Below are 15,544 nucleotides of genomic sequence, written 5' to 3'. Positions count from 1 at the left end.
CCTCTCGCCTCTCCCTCTCTCTGGCTGTCTCATGGATTATTACTTTCTGTTTCCTGTCATTCCCACTATTTCACCCTTTTCTCTCGACCTTTCCTTAAACTTTCATTCTCTTTCTTCCTCTTCTGTCCTTCCACAACTCTCCCCTTGCTACCCTTTCTCTCCTCTTCCTCGTCCTTCTCTCTCATCTTTCCCTCATCCCTTGGCTTGCTTGCTTTCTCACTTCTTTTTGCTTTGGTTTCATACTGCACCCCTTCCCCTTCCCATTACTGCAAGGGTGAGATTCTGGTAAGTACCCCGAAGATGTATTGCTAGGGGGGCAGTAGGGGTAGGCCGTGCAGGAGGACTGAGGCCATCACACACACAGGTCAGCCAGTCTGGTTAAGGTGGAAAAGACCAAATGCTGTGAGACAACAGCAGAAAGAGTTCCCGGTGAAGACGCGGTTGATACCTCACCATAATGAGTTGTTCTCTCTGCAGCTTGCCGGACTGGGAGAAGTCCACGAGGAGAAGGTAGAGTCTCCAGTCTGATCAGTCACAATTATGGCATCAGCACTCAGTTACCAGTAATTTGGAACTGACCCAACAGTAACACATGGCAGGTTTGCTCTCGTAATTCTTGGTTTCATTTGAATAAGACAGTAATTGTCTTTTTAATTGCACATATTTGGGTTGCTACTAACATTTCACCTTTTCTCCACCAAATCCTTGAAACGAGACGTGACTTATTTTACCTCCACGAAGGATTTAGTCACTGTGCAATGCAACAAAGAGAACGGGGAACTCTTCCACCACTGACCGAGGAAATGGCGTCAGTTCTCATGCCTTAGCGGTCGTACCTCTGCTGCCGCCTCATGCGTTGTGACTCAAAAAGTTTGCCTTGTGAGAATCATCCGAAACGATGCTGGGGGACAAAGCGGGGAGCCATTTAAATCAGCAACACAGTAAAAGTATTGATTCATGTCTAATGATGTCATTTACAGATTAAATGCACGTTGAAACACTTTCCAACGTAAAGGCCTGACATATCCAAAAAGACCACCGGTCTCCAAGTCTATCATTATCATTTCTACACTCAGAGTTGATCAAAACGGTTGTTGTGTGGTGTCATGGCTTTGGGATGATTTCCAGTGATTTGATCAAAACATTTCTTTTCATAACCTACTGACTATCTTGACAAATTTAAATTGGCATGTTTCAAATTTGAATCCTTGGAGTTAATCTCAGATGTAATCGTGCATCTATAATGAACCACTTGCAAAACTTCAATTTACAAAAAAGAAAGGATTGAACATTTCTACGTCATCTCGTACGTGACATGCTAACATCTCATTGTTTCATCTTTCTCGTGTCAACTTGGTCACAACATTTCCAACCGACTGTCAGACTTTTAAATCGGGGATTTTAAACTTTTTGTTTCGAGTTATTTCCCGGCCAAGGCAAACTACCGCTAAGCCTCTATGCACGTGCTTCCGCTACCATGTTTTTGAACTAACGAACCTTCTTTCCCCTCATAACTCACTCCAGTCCTCTGGATGGAGAGGGGGAGCAGACGAGAGGTCTAGAGCAGACTTTGCTTTACTTAGAATAAGAGCACACTACTCGGAGACAGTCATTTCCTCCGTTGCACTTTAAATGTAGAAAGAAAACAGAGAGACATGGTAGCTAAGAGGGCTCCTCTAAAATGTATCCTCAGTGAGTTACTCAACTCTGCCTCTCAGTCCGATGTATTTCCTCCCTCTCCATCGCTCCACTTTAGATTTGTTGTCTAGATTTCTGTCCCTCTATGAACTCCAATAGATCGGCTAACCAGCCGTTGCAGTGCCTGTCTCCTCCATTACCCCCGTCGTCTGCATTCCCTTCTCCCCATCTTTTACTTAAACAGTTCTATATCCGAGTGCAGTTAACCCCACTAACCCCGTCTCATTTGTTTTACGCGTAGGCTAGCTTCTACTGACCCGCTGACGCCTAACATACCACCGTCGAATGTTGGTCTTTGTCTCCGTGTCAGGGTTAGCTTCGTCTGGACACCATCTGGTGCCGTTTGTGTGTTTTTAAGGATTTATTTTCTGTCGAGTGAAAAACATCCCTTTTCAGTGTTTTGCATACAATCGGCCATGTTACTGCAAACATTATGTATTCCTGTGCATGCATTGCAGTCCTTTGGTCTCTCCTTATTCATTCCATAATATTCACATTCAACCCATACCTCTGTGTTATCGTGCATATATTTGACTCATAGACAAAATAAAGGTAAAAGACAGCCAGATTTATAGTGACCTAGCAGGTAAGATTTTATTAGTGTCACTCACATCCCAGTACCACTCATAGAGCCCTCGTGTCACATAAGCCTGATTGACAAAGCTGTTCTCCTCCGTCCTTCCGGGACCCCCTCTCTCCCTACCACCCTTTCTCTCTCTCTCTTCCACGTCTTCTCCTCGCTGTGCAGGTGATCAGGAAAGGCTGGCTAACCCTCAATATCAGCATCATGAAGGGAGGCTCCAAGGACTACTGGTTCATCCTGACTGCGGAGTCCCTGTCCTGGTACAAAGATGACGAGGTGAGAGGACGTTCTGTTCCAATGCTGTATTTCACTGGACACGGATCGCTAAAATAAGCTGACACATAAAGGTGAAGGTACTGCATTAGCCACTGATAAACATCCGGAGTGGAGATTTTGGTGTCGTCGTCAAAGGTGGCTGGAGGCGTGTGTGTGCGTCCCAGCCCAGCCTAACCAATGTGCAGACTACTGTTCAGCTGTAGCCGGATGAACAGGTAGTCTGAACACTGGGCAGGCGGGGGGGTGAGGAGGACTCTGGAGGGAGGAAGGACCCCGAGGTCATTGCGGCTGCATGTCGCTGCCCTGGGACAGTAGGACAGAGGGCACAGAAAGCAAACATTACCCCATTGAAACAATAAGGCATTTGACAAAAAGTCTGATAAATCAGGACCCACAACGCCCCGATACTTTTAATCTTATCGAGCATAGATTATTTAAAATGGAGCGTAATAGAAAAACATCTGACCTTTCTACTGATTCAAGCAAATCTATCCAGACACGGTGGACTGCATTCCCTCCTGTTTAAATAACTTCACTCTGCAAACTCTGCACTACTGTGAGTATTGCTTACGTGATCTGAAATCGAATGATCTAGTTTCACTGATGATTTGATTTTAACGTAATTTAAAAGACCGATTTAACGAAATAGCGTTGTACTGGCTTAACTCACCGCTTGATCTTCTTCCCGAGGCCTCAGTCTTATCATTCTATCCATTAAAATAACAAAGAGCCAGTGAAAGATACCACTGCTGAGGATGAACTCCATTTCCGTGGCCTCGGTTTGTCCAAACGCCGACTGGAAACGGTGCAATTCTTTATGTTGGTCGCCTTCTGTGAAAAGGCAAAGAGAAAGAGAGGGAGGATGGTGGAGGCAAACTGACGTGGCAGGCGGGCTGAAATGTTCCAGCCGGGATCTGACTTTGGAATTTGCAGGAAATCGTACTGGGTTACGGGGGGGGGGGGGGGAGGGAGGATTGTGTGCGTGTGGGTAGGCGCTTGTCCACGTGAGTCCTTCTGTATCTTTTAGGGTTTGGACAGTTGGCTGCATCTATATGAATGCATGTTTTTGCACCAAATCCCATGATATGCGTTTGTTCAGGCTTGTGTATGTTTGTTTGTCTTTGCACGTGCAGTTACTTTTTTTGTTTTTTTTGCCGTGAGTGTGGTGGGGGCGGGGTTTGGGTGGAACACTGAGTGATGTAACTGTTGGGCTTGCAGATGTAAATGCTTCCAGATGTCTCTGCTCAACAGTGAAAGCTGGCACCCCAACCCCCCCCCCCCCCCCCCCCAGAACTCCCTCATGCTCCTCCTTTTTCTTCCTCCTCTCCCCCATCATGCATTGCTCCATCTCACCAGCCAGGTGGTGGTCCAAACCAGAGGATATGCATTCCATCAAGTCGTCTACTCATTGAGGGAGAACTGTGTTCATCCGTCTCCATTATCCAACTGAATACAACGACTCACTCTTTGAAGTTATATGTTGCATATTCCAGGTTTCAGTTCTGCTGTAAATGCGTATTTCTTCTGTCTGCCTCTTGCTAGGAGAAAGAAAAGAAGTACATGCTGCCTCTGGATAACCTTAAGCTCAGAGATGTAGAGAAAGGCTTTATGTCCACAAAGCACATCTTTGGAATCTTCAACACCGAACACAGGTGAGGTGTATGTTGTGAAGTGAAAACGTTTGTGGACGCACGTGTACTTTACCTGTTCTGTGCGTGTACTCTGCCGTTCAAAAGTTCGGGGACATCAACTTTTTAGAATGTATTGCAAATGTAAACGATACATGTGGTGTCTAAATTATACTGTTTCTGTCAGTTAAATAGCCATTTTTGGTTGAAAACATCAATATATCAGGTGAGTCCTAACTTGTAAAGGGCCGTGTACGTCCTGTACCATTTCTATACTGGCTAAGCCTACACACTCACCAGCACTTGCGTCTGTCCTTTGTTTGCCTGTACAGGAACGTGTACAAGGATCTTCGGCAGGTAGAGCTGGCCTGTGATTCTCAAGAGGATGTGGACAGCTGGAAAGCCTCCTTCCTCAGGGCCGGAGTTTATCCGGAGAAGGACCAGGTGTGTGAGAGGGTTCTGTTTCTTTAAATCTGATGATATTGGTAATTATTAATACATGCACCTAGGGCTGCGCGGTATGACCAAAAATGTACTTTCTGGCAGGATTCTGACAGTTTCACGGTATATCACGGTATTTATTTTTTTCCGCGTTAAAGCATTAATTAATTAACGCCGAAAAGACACGGCGAGTGGTGAACGGCTGTTTGTGTGGCGTGTCTTCCGTATCGTCACTTCCTGTTTCCTTCACCTACATTCCCCTGGGTCCTAAGCCCCTCCATGGAAAGAAACGGGATTAGACCGTAGGATTTAGTTGTTAGTAGGTGTTTAGGTTTATTTCTTTAGTTATTTATATATATATATTTTATTATTTTATTTTATTATCAGAACAGTGAAGAAAAGCTTATCCTGTAAATGCACACTCTGGTACAGTAGGTGGCGGTATGCACCGATGCAAGTTGGTTGCGATCCGCAAATGGAAGAAGAAGCCCCTCCATGTACAGCTTCTTATCACGTACATTTATAACAAATACCACACATATTATACGGTAATCAGCGTTGCATATGCGTCTGACCTAAATACCTTTTGTTGTTCAGTCTGTTCATCCTGCATCGCTCTTTTCTGTTCTTTAATGTAACGTTACTGGAGCTACAGAGCGTCTAACCAGCTGTTAGCAGACTGTTGTTAGCGAGCTTTACCCAGCATGCAGTTCGGCGGAGAAATTTTATGAATGTACAATTATTAGTGCTACAAATTGTTTATCTGTCACAAACTGTTGTGTCGTGGTGTTTTGCCCTATTAAAAAGCATTAGTTGTGGGTTGTTAATTGTTGTTATGACCATGACTAGCCCTCTCAATACAGCTAAGACAACTAGCTCCCAACTAGCTCCGACCGTAGCGTTCCCAGCGGCGAACAATATATTTTGCTGCCTGTTGAAGAGCGACAGAAGTTGTTTCGACTGTGCACCGGTATGACGGAATATGAAAAATTCATATCGTATGGGAAATTAATACCGGTTGAACCGGTATACCGCCCAGCCCTACATGCACCTCTGTATTTCTATGTGTACGCTTTTGGCTCATAATTTCTACTTTTACAGAGAGCAACTCTGAAGATGTGTTTATCGTGTATTTATACTTCATCGTCGTTTGTTTGTGTGTGTGGTGTTGTTGACAGACGGAGAATGACGATGCTGCCCCTGCGGACACGTTCTCCATGGATCCTCAGCTGGAGAGGCAGGTGGAAACCATCCGCAACCTGGTGGACTCGTACATCGGCATCATCAACAAATCCACCAGAGACCTCGTGCCCAAGACCATCATGCATCTCATGATCAACAGTGTGAGTCCAGCGGTCCTCAGCAGCAGACGCAAGACAATTAACAGAGTGTCTGCACATCTGGAAACCCAATTAAAGAGATCATCTGAGTCTTATTACCTCAACACTGTGTGCTGTATGTCAGAGTGCATATTGTCCTTCTGCTTGGTGCTCATCCTACGTACCAAATATAGTGTGTTTTTGCACATAAACCTCCATGTATATGTGGAGGTAACATGCAATTAGCTATGTATGCTGACAGTTATGTTGCCATCATCCAGCAAATGAGGCACATTACATTCTTTATAAAAGCAAGCAAGGCACCTCATAAACCAGTGATCTGATCTGAGATCAGATAAAGTGCTTTTTAATTAGACCTAATGTGTCATTGCGCCACAGAGCCGTGCAGCATGTCATTTCCTCTTTCTTGTTCATCCAAGCAGCAGCAGCATGAACCATGTATCGCATGAACACGAGAACATAAACTTGAAGACACAAATTAACAGGATTTATGGCGCATGCTCACAGTGGCTTGTCCACCGTCTATTTATTAGGTTTTTATTATTGTGGTGAGCTCACTTGATGGCTTCCAATAATCCAGCAGCTACACACACACACACACACACATAATACAACACTTTTTGTCTGCTGGGCAGCTCCTTTCATGATTTTCCAACATTGTTGTTGTCCTCTCCCTTCTTAGGCATTGTGTTTTATTCTTTCAACCATATTTTCTAATTTATGAGCCGCCTGATCATTTAACTTTTGTCCACACATGCTCCTTATTTTAAGCAATGTAAGTTGCATCTCTCTGTCTTTTGACACTATTGACTTCCATTCAGGCAAAGGATTTCATCCACTCGGAGCTGCTGGCCTACCTCTACTCATCCGGGGACCAGAGCATCCTCATGGAGGAATCGGCCGACCAGGCCCAGCGCAGAGACGAACTGTTGCGCATGTATCATGCACTCAAGGAGGCGCTGCTCATTATTGGCGACATCAGCACCGGTACCATCTCCACCCCGGTGCCCCCTCCCGTAAATGACGGCCGGATGCAAGAAGCCAGGTGAGATGAGGGTTAACCAGCATTTAGTTAAGATTTGAAACCATTCACATTGTAGTATTATGCCGGCTTTGCTGAATTTGGAAAGTATTACACATTCTGCAGTGTGTCTTATATCAAACCAAATAATCCCCTCACATCCACCTCTACAGGAGAATGAATGGGGGTCTTTTAGGTGATTATTAAGTTTCATTTAATCGTATCGCCCTCTCAGCCCCACCCCTCAGCGCAGGGCGCCCCCGTCAGCCGCCCCGACCCCCAGCCGCCCGCCTGCCGCTCGGGGCCCGACACCAGGACCGCCCTTGAACCCTTCCCCTGCCTTTGGAGCTCCGCTCAACCCCTCTCCCGCCTTCGGCGCACCACCAATCCCCTCTCGCCCAGGACCACCCATCAACAGCTACCAGGATCCCTTCAGCGCCCCCCCACAGATCCCCTCCCGACCAGCCCGCATCCCACCCGGTGTACCCAGGTACGTCTTCCTGTTATGATGCGCCCACCGTGTGTGTGTGTGTGTGTGTGTGTCGAGCGATTTGTTGTTGCGCTGCATTTGTAACATCATGTCACTAATAATTCATCATCCTCATTTCAAGAGTCACAGGTATGGTTTGTCATTTCTCAGGTCACCACTCATCCCATTCTTGATATTTATATCGAAGCATTCACTCTCTTCTCACTCCCACTGTCCTCTCCTCCTCCCCTTCCCCTTTTTTTCCTCTCTGTCGGGTTGTTTTGGTTTCTCCGCTGTCTCTCTGTGAGCGCGTCTCACCCCTTGTTCTGTATCTTCTCTCCCCGTTGCAGCCGAAGACCCCCCGGTGCGCCTTCTCATCGGCCCACCATTATCCGCCCTGCCGAGCCCTCCCTTCTAGACTAGACCTGTGGCCAAGTGTGTGTGTTTGTGTGTGTGTGTTTGTGTGTGTGTTCTGCACACTAAAGGCCGGAGGCGGGGGCTCGAGGGGAGGGGCTGACTGATAGCGGTGCATAATGAGCATCGTGTCTCTTCAAGCAATGTAATAAGCTGCTAATAAGCATCTTTATCAGCGCACCTGAATGTCAGAAAGCCCTCAACCACTTGAATATTACATTTGACTGCTGTGGAAATTATGTAATACAGAAATGAAACCCCGCTGATCGGAGACGATGCATCTAAATCAGTTCGAGATCTTTTTCTGTTCTTTTCTTATTATAATAACTGGTTTATTTCGTCTGACAAGGTTCCCGGCAGAAGCTCGATAATTAACTTATGAAGTGTTGCAGGCCGGCTTCCCTCTCCCCTCCCGCCACCTTCTTAGATTGTCGAGATCTCTGTGTCACACGCGCACACCTGTTAACTGATTCCTAATGAAAAACAATATCTTATTGTCACTGTTGTTATTTTGGTGCTGTCACTTACCCCCCCTGTGTAATTTTATTTGAGTGGCTTTGTCCTTTTTTAATGACCGTCATAAATGTAGCTTTAAAAGTGAAATCCTAACCGCAGGAGAAGCTAAGAATCACAGCTCGGGGTTGTATGGATCTGTGAGAGTAGCCTGAATCCCCCTCTGTGAGTTATCCCCCCCACAGAGACTCAACCAGGTCTACCGCTGTAATCCCAGCACTTCTAGCCATGTAGCCTTACAGCGAGCCCCCGATAACGGGGACGTTGTATTCCGTAACTAGAGCACTATGCACAGAAACCCGGCAGAGGGAGAGGGACCGGCTGAAGGCTTGTCTGCACTTTGTGAGATGCAGTCTCTCCAGTAATTCAGAGTTTTCAAAGCCTTGAATTATAATCCCCGTAGTCTCCGTTGAACCCCATTGAGGCCTTCGGGTAGACTCTGTTCATTCCTGGATTAACTGATTCTGATAGAGCGGCGCGCACGGTGCAGTTTCTCCTCAGAGAGGATAAAACTCGGTGAGGCGGCGGGACGAGGGCGTGATTTAGAGTATGAAGATGGTGTTAAGCGCTGAGGAGTTGGCTCATCTCTTTCGGGGCTTAGCTGTCAAGGACATTTATTATTGCTATGAGTTCTGCTTCCATGCATCAAACATATTGTATATAGCTGGCCTATACCGGGGAGTTAGCACTTGTATCTCATTTAGTCACAGGGTTGCTATTGATGCTATCGATTCTAATCAAAGGCCCGACGTATTAAAAAGCAGCCGTAGTCGTCGTATGAAAGGAAGCACTAACTGCCGCTGCGTAGATTAGCCTTGGATGTCAGGGGGGAAAGAGATCGGTCATCTCCTGATGCGTTATTTATAATCGGGGCATTTGTGATTTCTTTTGATGTTTTTTGTTGCTAATGTATCGGCTTTGTACAACTCAGCGCCTCCTAAACTTTTATTTTGGGGTTCTGCTGCAGGGATTAGCTGTCTAAATGTGTTGTATGTTGGGGGAGGGGGGAACCTGGGGTCTAAACATCATCTACACCGCTGTGATTATTTGATAATGAGTATCTTTTGATTGCTCTGGGAGGGTATTTTATTTGAAACCAACTGAGAGGGGGGGGGGGGACTGGTCATGTGGGGAGTGCCGTTGGGGTGCTGGGATGTTTTCTCGGTAGTGGTTGTGAGCAGCAGGTGGTGGGAGTCGTGGTGTATACGAAGGCACACTCTGTCTCCAGAAGCTGTCTAGACTTTGTCTATGTTCTCGCCACAGAGGAGAGAAACGTAATTAGACAAACTGACAAGACAAAGAAATGAAAGAATTCAAAAGTGTCCCAAGCGACAGAATCTGGAGACAGACGTGCTTTTTCTTCCCCCTGTACTTCTCTACGGGTCTGGCTTTCAGTGACAGAGGCACAAGGATTACAATGAGCATATAAAACAGCCCAGAGTCTTTAGATTGAAGACCCATCACATGAAGTCTTCCACAAATCTCTCAAAAGTGAGTTCATGAGATACATTCTCTTATTGGCCAAAGTTTGCAGAGGTCCCCCTTGTGCCTGTCACTTCAGCCCCCTGAGAAGCCCAGACTGTAATGCCCTGTAGAACATTAGGGCTTTCCTCCTAATGGATGTGTCCTTGCCTCCTTTCCTCTTTCCCTCCCCTGTCTGGATCTGGTGGAAGGGGTTGGAAACCAACCTGTAAAAATAAAAATCTCTTTTGTTTTGCAAACCCTTGTCAAGTGCCTCTGTAGCAATTAAATGATTTGAATGAACATGAACTCATTTAGGATGGAGAGTAAATAAAGAGGTGTTGTGTACAATAAAGGGACTGTCTCTGGTGGTTGGTGTCTCCTTTTGTCCTGTGTGATCCACTTGCTCTTCTCTCTCTTGCAGATAAAGTCGTGTTTTTCCTCTCTTCCCTTGCCTCCCTCTCTAAACAATGGTCGCTGTTCTTTACACAAAATTAACAAAACAAATCACAGTAATAGCCTTTTGTTGCTCTTGTGTATTGATCAACAGTTACACTTTTAATGTTTCATCTCACAGCATTGAGTCAAAGTAGATTTAATGTGACTTTTTTTTGACAAAGACCCTTTAATGTCACAGTGCGAGTAGATCTACTTCAATTCACTGTTGTAAGACACAGAAACATTCAAACTTCCAGGGGGATGGGGATGATTTTGCAGGCAGTCTATCTGGTTTACCCCAAATGCAGACAGAGTCTCTGTTCAGATTTTCACAAACATATTTTAAAACAGTTCTGTGTTACATATGCGCACAAATTCCAGTACAAGATGTCAGAAGTCTCTTTTTTGGTACAGCGTTCATCAATAAGTCCAGGTTTGTGTGTGTAGTCATATTCTCCCGTGTGAGTGGCAGATGATCTCTGAGCCCCCTCGCTAACAGATTGCCTCATTTACAATCTCCTGAGCTGTTCCGGGGACGGGATCCTGCCGTGTTCATGTCACACGGGTTGAGAGATTAATGTTGGTTGATTGTTCCTGAACAGGCGCCCGACTCCCCGTCGAAACAAGTGGTGACCTTTGATCAGCCCGAGGTGGACGTGAAATGACTACAATCCACGACAGCAGCAGGACTACAGGAGGACTACACGTCTTGTTTTCATTTCACTCGCAACCAAAAGCTCCGACGATGCTCTTACAGAGCTACAGTAATCTGTGCTGCCAGCATAACATGCAAACTTTAGTTATTGAGGCATCGAACTTGAAGTTGTTTTGTCGATCTTGAATGTTTCAAACTGTTCTAAGCACTAAAATGTTTGAGTATTTCCACAGATGGTCAGAACTAAGTTTGTATAGTGTGACATGTAGTTTAATGCGTAAATCGAATGCAGATATTTTTCTGTTTCCTACTTTATACCACACAATCTCTCACTCAATTATTTATTTGAACAAAAACCAATTAGAGATAAAGTATAAGTGCACTTCTAACCAGATACGGTACGGTGCCTATAGTCATAAAGACGGTTTAAGATTCGATTTTTATTATTATTGTAGCATGTGTTCAGAAAAATGCGTTCCTCGTGGTGGAGCGTGACCATTGAATGTGCTTTATGACAGAAAATGTTAATGATGAAGCTAAACAGTCCCCGGAGGTTTCAACACAGACTACAATAGCAGTGATTGAAATGCTCAATACATTTGTGATTTTACCACTCACCAAATGAATGCATCCAAATAATGGCAAAGAAATGAATGTTTAAGCCAAAGCTTTGCCATCTGCATGACTTTAATGATTTCTGCATATTTAATCTCCAGATGAATGAACTGGTCAGGGGGATTGAATATTTTGTGTAATGATTTTGTTTTTTATCACAGTAAAGATATAGGTGTGATCTCTTTTTTTAAACAGCCTGGGGCTTCGTAAAAAAAAAGTGGGTTGAGTTTCTGATGTTCTTTTCTTGATATAGTTTGTTTTGATTATTGGTTAAACTTAGCCTCAATAGTTAAATGTTAATTTTGAAGTGTAGTCTGAAATTGAATAAAACATTCCAGTGAGAACAGCCGTGGTTTTCTAGTCTAGCGAATGACAAATAAAAGTGCTGCAAGTGTTTAAGTGTGTGTGTATTGACTGCTGCAGTAATGAGTCTTAAATCCACGGAACCCGGAAATGAGTTAGCATTCTCTTCCACAGTTTATTTTCTGCAATAATCCAAAATCCAATGATCATCTTTTAGTGGAGGGAACCAGTGCGATGCTAACTTCCGGGATCTATACAAACAATAGGTCATCCCTGCTGCACTGACATGTTTCGGTGTGTGCATATTACAGTAAACTGTGAATGTGATGTCCACCCGCGTGACTAACTCAAAAAATATCACAAAACAATTATAAATCTATTTTCCAAAAGTGTGAACTGTCCCTTCAAATCCAGCTCACGAGGCTTGAAGTCACTTAAGGGTTATGGGTCAGCACGTGCAGGTTTCTCAAGTTGGGTTGAGACTATGTGCGCGCCCACCTGGTGACGTCGAAGAGGCGGCGCAAGGTGTAGATTTGAGTTACGGCGACGGTGAGCATGACGCACACGTTGAGGCAGGACCAGAAGGACACGCGCCACAGGTTGTTCTCCAGCAGGTAGCGGTCCCGCGCCTCGAGGGTCCGCAGCACGGTCAGGACCTGACGGCTCTTCTCCAGCTGCTGGTGCACAGAGTCCAACCTCACCTGGAAGACGAAGAACAGCAGAAAGGAGGAGATGAGAGTCAAAACAAAAGACATCAGATAAGTCAAGTGTTGTCTGAAGGGTCGTCATAGCTGCTGCAGATGCAATAACTCTTTGTTTCCCCTCCTCACCCTGATGTCCTCCAGTTTGTACTCCACCATGCTTTGCGGTATGGCCACATCCGCCCACTCATTCTGGCCTCCATGTGCACTGCTGCTCTGTCTGTTCATGATCACCTCAAAGAACACCAGCTTCTCTGACAGTTTACTGAAGCTGTTGTCAAAACACAGCCGGTAGTCTCCGTCCTCTGTGGGATCCACCCTGCAGGGAAGAAATAAAGTGTACAATTAAAAAAAAAAAAACAGCATGGTCGAAACTATTCACTTTGATATCAAACATATATATAAAAAAAAATACTTGGCTAAAAATATTTTTTGAATATGAAATCATAAGCTTGTCATAAGGTTGTTGGAGAGCCTCTGAGTGACCCACATGTGAACGGCATCAGATCCCCTGAAGTCAGAGGCCAGCCGGTGTCCGCTGGGTGAGACGAGGACGAAGCCAACGTCCAGACCCGACCCAGCTATCACCTGTGAAAGACACAGAGGGCTTGAGGGTCAGTCAAAGCCCACTGAGCAGCAACATGGCTCACAGAAGTGATAATAAATGGACAGTTAAGCTATTTGTGTCGGGAAATTCTCCCTTGCGCCCTCTATAGTAAAAGAAGAGCTCAGTGCCTGACACACTTCAACGGTCCTGGAGTCATTGACTTTCTCAAGGTTTTGGTTTGGGCTGCAATGAATACAGTTCCCCATTACGAAGCAGCCTTTGACATTAGTTGTGATGGGCGATCAAGACCTCCACATCCGTGCTGCAGCCCTATAGGAGCACCTGTTCCAGTGAAGGTGCTCTTCCCTGACAACACGCTCAGAAACCACAGAAGCAATGCAGCGGTCACAGCTGTAAAATGACTTGTAACACAATATGAGACACTTGAGGATCGATGTGCTTTAAATATATGTATTTATGCTTTTCATTTCATATTAATTACGGGGGCTTTATATTTTGGATGCATTTAAGATGTCATCATCATGTAATGTGTTTTTCTTTTTTCCATCTCAGGAGAAGTGTCTTCAACGACAGCAGTAGTGGCTTTCTTATCTCATGCAAGACCGAAGTCCAAGGCTTGTTAACTTGTTTTTCAGTTAGACATTATTCACAATCTTCAAGGAAGCTATTCAAAACTTTAAACACACACACACACACACACACACACACACAGAAAGAAAACAACATTTACCTGGTATTCAACTTCTATGCTGTCGTTCCTCGCTGTAGTTTGGTAGAAACACTCTGTGCTGCCAGCAGATAATAGGAACGTAAACTCCATGTCTTTGTATGGCCCCAAACCCAAAGTCAAGTCTACGGTCAGGATTAAACAAGCCAGCCAACAGAGCTCTCCAGACACATTCATCATCCTCAGCGTGCGGTGCACAGTCCATGTAATCCACTTTCACCGACTTTGAGCGACTGTTCTATGTCACACGTGCACAATGAGGCAAGTTTACTGTGTACCTGTCATTGCTGACTGTCATACTCCCGACGGTTGGAACAGTAAAGTTCCTCGATCGGAGCCACTATCTGCCTCGACCAACAGGGCTCACATGCAAAACTGAGGTGGAGTGACAAAGTGCAGCAATACACATTACCTGGTGGTGCATGACGGGGCCTGGGGCATGAAGGCTTGTTAGTTAAGGTACATTTTGATTTGCTTTTTTTTTTTTTTTTATCACTTCTCGTACATTTTGTACTGTTTTTTTATCCATCATTAATTCATTTAAAAAAAAAAAATGTTGTGCTTGTCATGTCCTCTTCTATCCTGTAGGGGGAGCTAAGGGGGGAAAGCAGACCGTGCAGCCTTGACATCATGTAATCAGAAGAAGTTGAAATGGGTAAGTGAAGAACTTGCAGACAACTCACTCAGTGGGGTTGAATATAAATGCTGAACTGACACATTCACAGTGACTTGGTCATTTGTTGACGGTGCGTTACAGGAATTCGTGAAGCATCCTGCATTGTTTAATGCATTGGCATCATGAATCATGCAGTAGTTTCGCATGTGCTTCAGGATGTGGTTTCTTGTGACGGCCAAAATGCCGAATTTGAGGCTTCAAAACGACGGTCCACCAACCAATGGGCGTTTTATTGTTAGTTTCTCCGGATGTGTCACGTCTGGGTTTTCTTCATGTCTTTGTGTTTTCATGCCTTTGTGATCGAGACCTGTGTCTAATCACCCTGTTCTCTTTGCGCATTTACTGCATTTTTGACTTTTAAATCACCAATCACATTATTATTGGCTCAGATTGTGTCTCTGATCTAAATTATATATTTTCCATCTTCAGTTGGACCCAGTATTTTGATTTATTCAGTCTGCTCCCTCAGCTTTGTCACATTAAAGCTCGCCTTTTGTTCAACTCACCCTCCCTGCCACCGTAACAGAATCTTATTTTTACATAATCTCTAGTTTTGGCATTTGAAAATAATAAAATATAGTAATAATAATAAAGTAATGGATTCGATTATTGTATAGTAGACTTGTGGTTCTTACTAATTATATAGTTTCATATTTAACTACTTTAAATATTAGACATTTAACTTAACAGATGTGCTTGAAAATTGATATTCTGCATTCATTTGTTGATTTCAGATAATTCCATTAGCACCACCACAAGACCTGTTTTAAGGGAATAAGAAAAATACGTAACTAATTTGTATGGAATAGCGTGGCATCCCAGACTTTGTCTCGAACTGTTATAACTTCTATTTGACAGATGTCGACACCTGAACTCTCAGATTCTCTGTAGGAGGAAAAGGGATTTTTGTTTTGTTTATTTTTTTGGCCACATTCTGCTTACATACTTCTTGGGGGAAAGAATGAGTGATTATATGTGTGGGATGTGTTTGAGTGGTATCAGTGACAACAATAATCT

General features: G+C 44.5%; 2 protein-coding genes across 4 annotated transcripts in view; one reads left to right on the top strand and one right to left on the bottom strand.

Moving 5' to 3' along the window:
- The window catches only part of LOC306786857 (dynamin-2-like), a 28,649-nt gene extending 16,735 nt beyond the window's left edge, over positions 1 to 11,914 (top strand). The window contains exons 14-21 of one of the 3 annotated variants that reach the window (XM_079281754.1): positions 274 to 285; positions 2,447 to 2,557; positions 4,100 to 4,209; positions 4,518 to 4,629; positions 5,805 to 5,969; positions 6,788 to 7,011; positions 7,223 to 7,477; positions 10,885 to 11,914. In XM_079281754.1, the coding sequence (XP_079137880.1) occupies positions 274 to 285; positions 2,447 to 2,557; positions 4,100 to 4,209; positions 4,518 to 4,629; positions 5,805 to 5,969; positions 6,788 to 7,011; positions 7,223 to 7,477; positions 10,885 to 10,915 (1,020 nt within the window). In that variant the 3' untranslated portion in view covers positions 10,916 to 11,914. Of the gene's footprint in view, positions 1 to 273; positions 286 to 2,446; positions 2,558 to 4,099; positions 4,210 to 4,517; positions 4,630 to 5,804; positions 5,970 to 6,787; positions 7,012 to 7,222; positions 7,478 to 7,806; positions 9,475 to 10,884 lie in introns of those variants that run through there. The other 2 variants (XM_079281752.1, XM_079281753.1) reach the window with 2 other exon arrangements.
- A 423-nt stretch (positions 11,915 to 12,337) lies between these two features.
- Positions 12,338 to 14,031, bottom strand: LOC306787403 (transmembrane emp24 domain-containing protein 1-like; the record flags this gene model as incomplete). The annotated part of the gene is made up of 4 exons (XM_079282523.1): positions 12,338 to 12,556; positions 12,686 to 12,875; positions 13,047 to 13,144; positions 13,855 to 14,031. The coding sequence occupies 4 exons, from the start codon at positions 14,029 to 14,031 to the stop codon at positions 12,338 to 12,340; spliced, it is 684 nt and encodes a 227-aa protein (XP_079138649.1).
- Between the last annotated feature and the right edge of the window lie 1,513 nt (positions 14,032 to 15,544).

The sequence above is a fragment of the Melanostigma gelatinosum genome (assembly GCF_949748355.1).
Source record: "Melanostigma gelatinosum genome assembly, chromosome: 13".
Classification (NCBI taxonomy): domain Eukaryota; kingdom Metazoa; phylum Chordata; class Actinopteri; order Perciformes; family Zoarcidae; genus Melanostigma; species Melanostigma gelatinosum.
The sequence above is the reverse complement of the archived record's forward strand: the minus strand, read 5'-3'. Positions and strand labels throughout refer to the sequence as shown.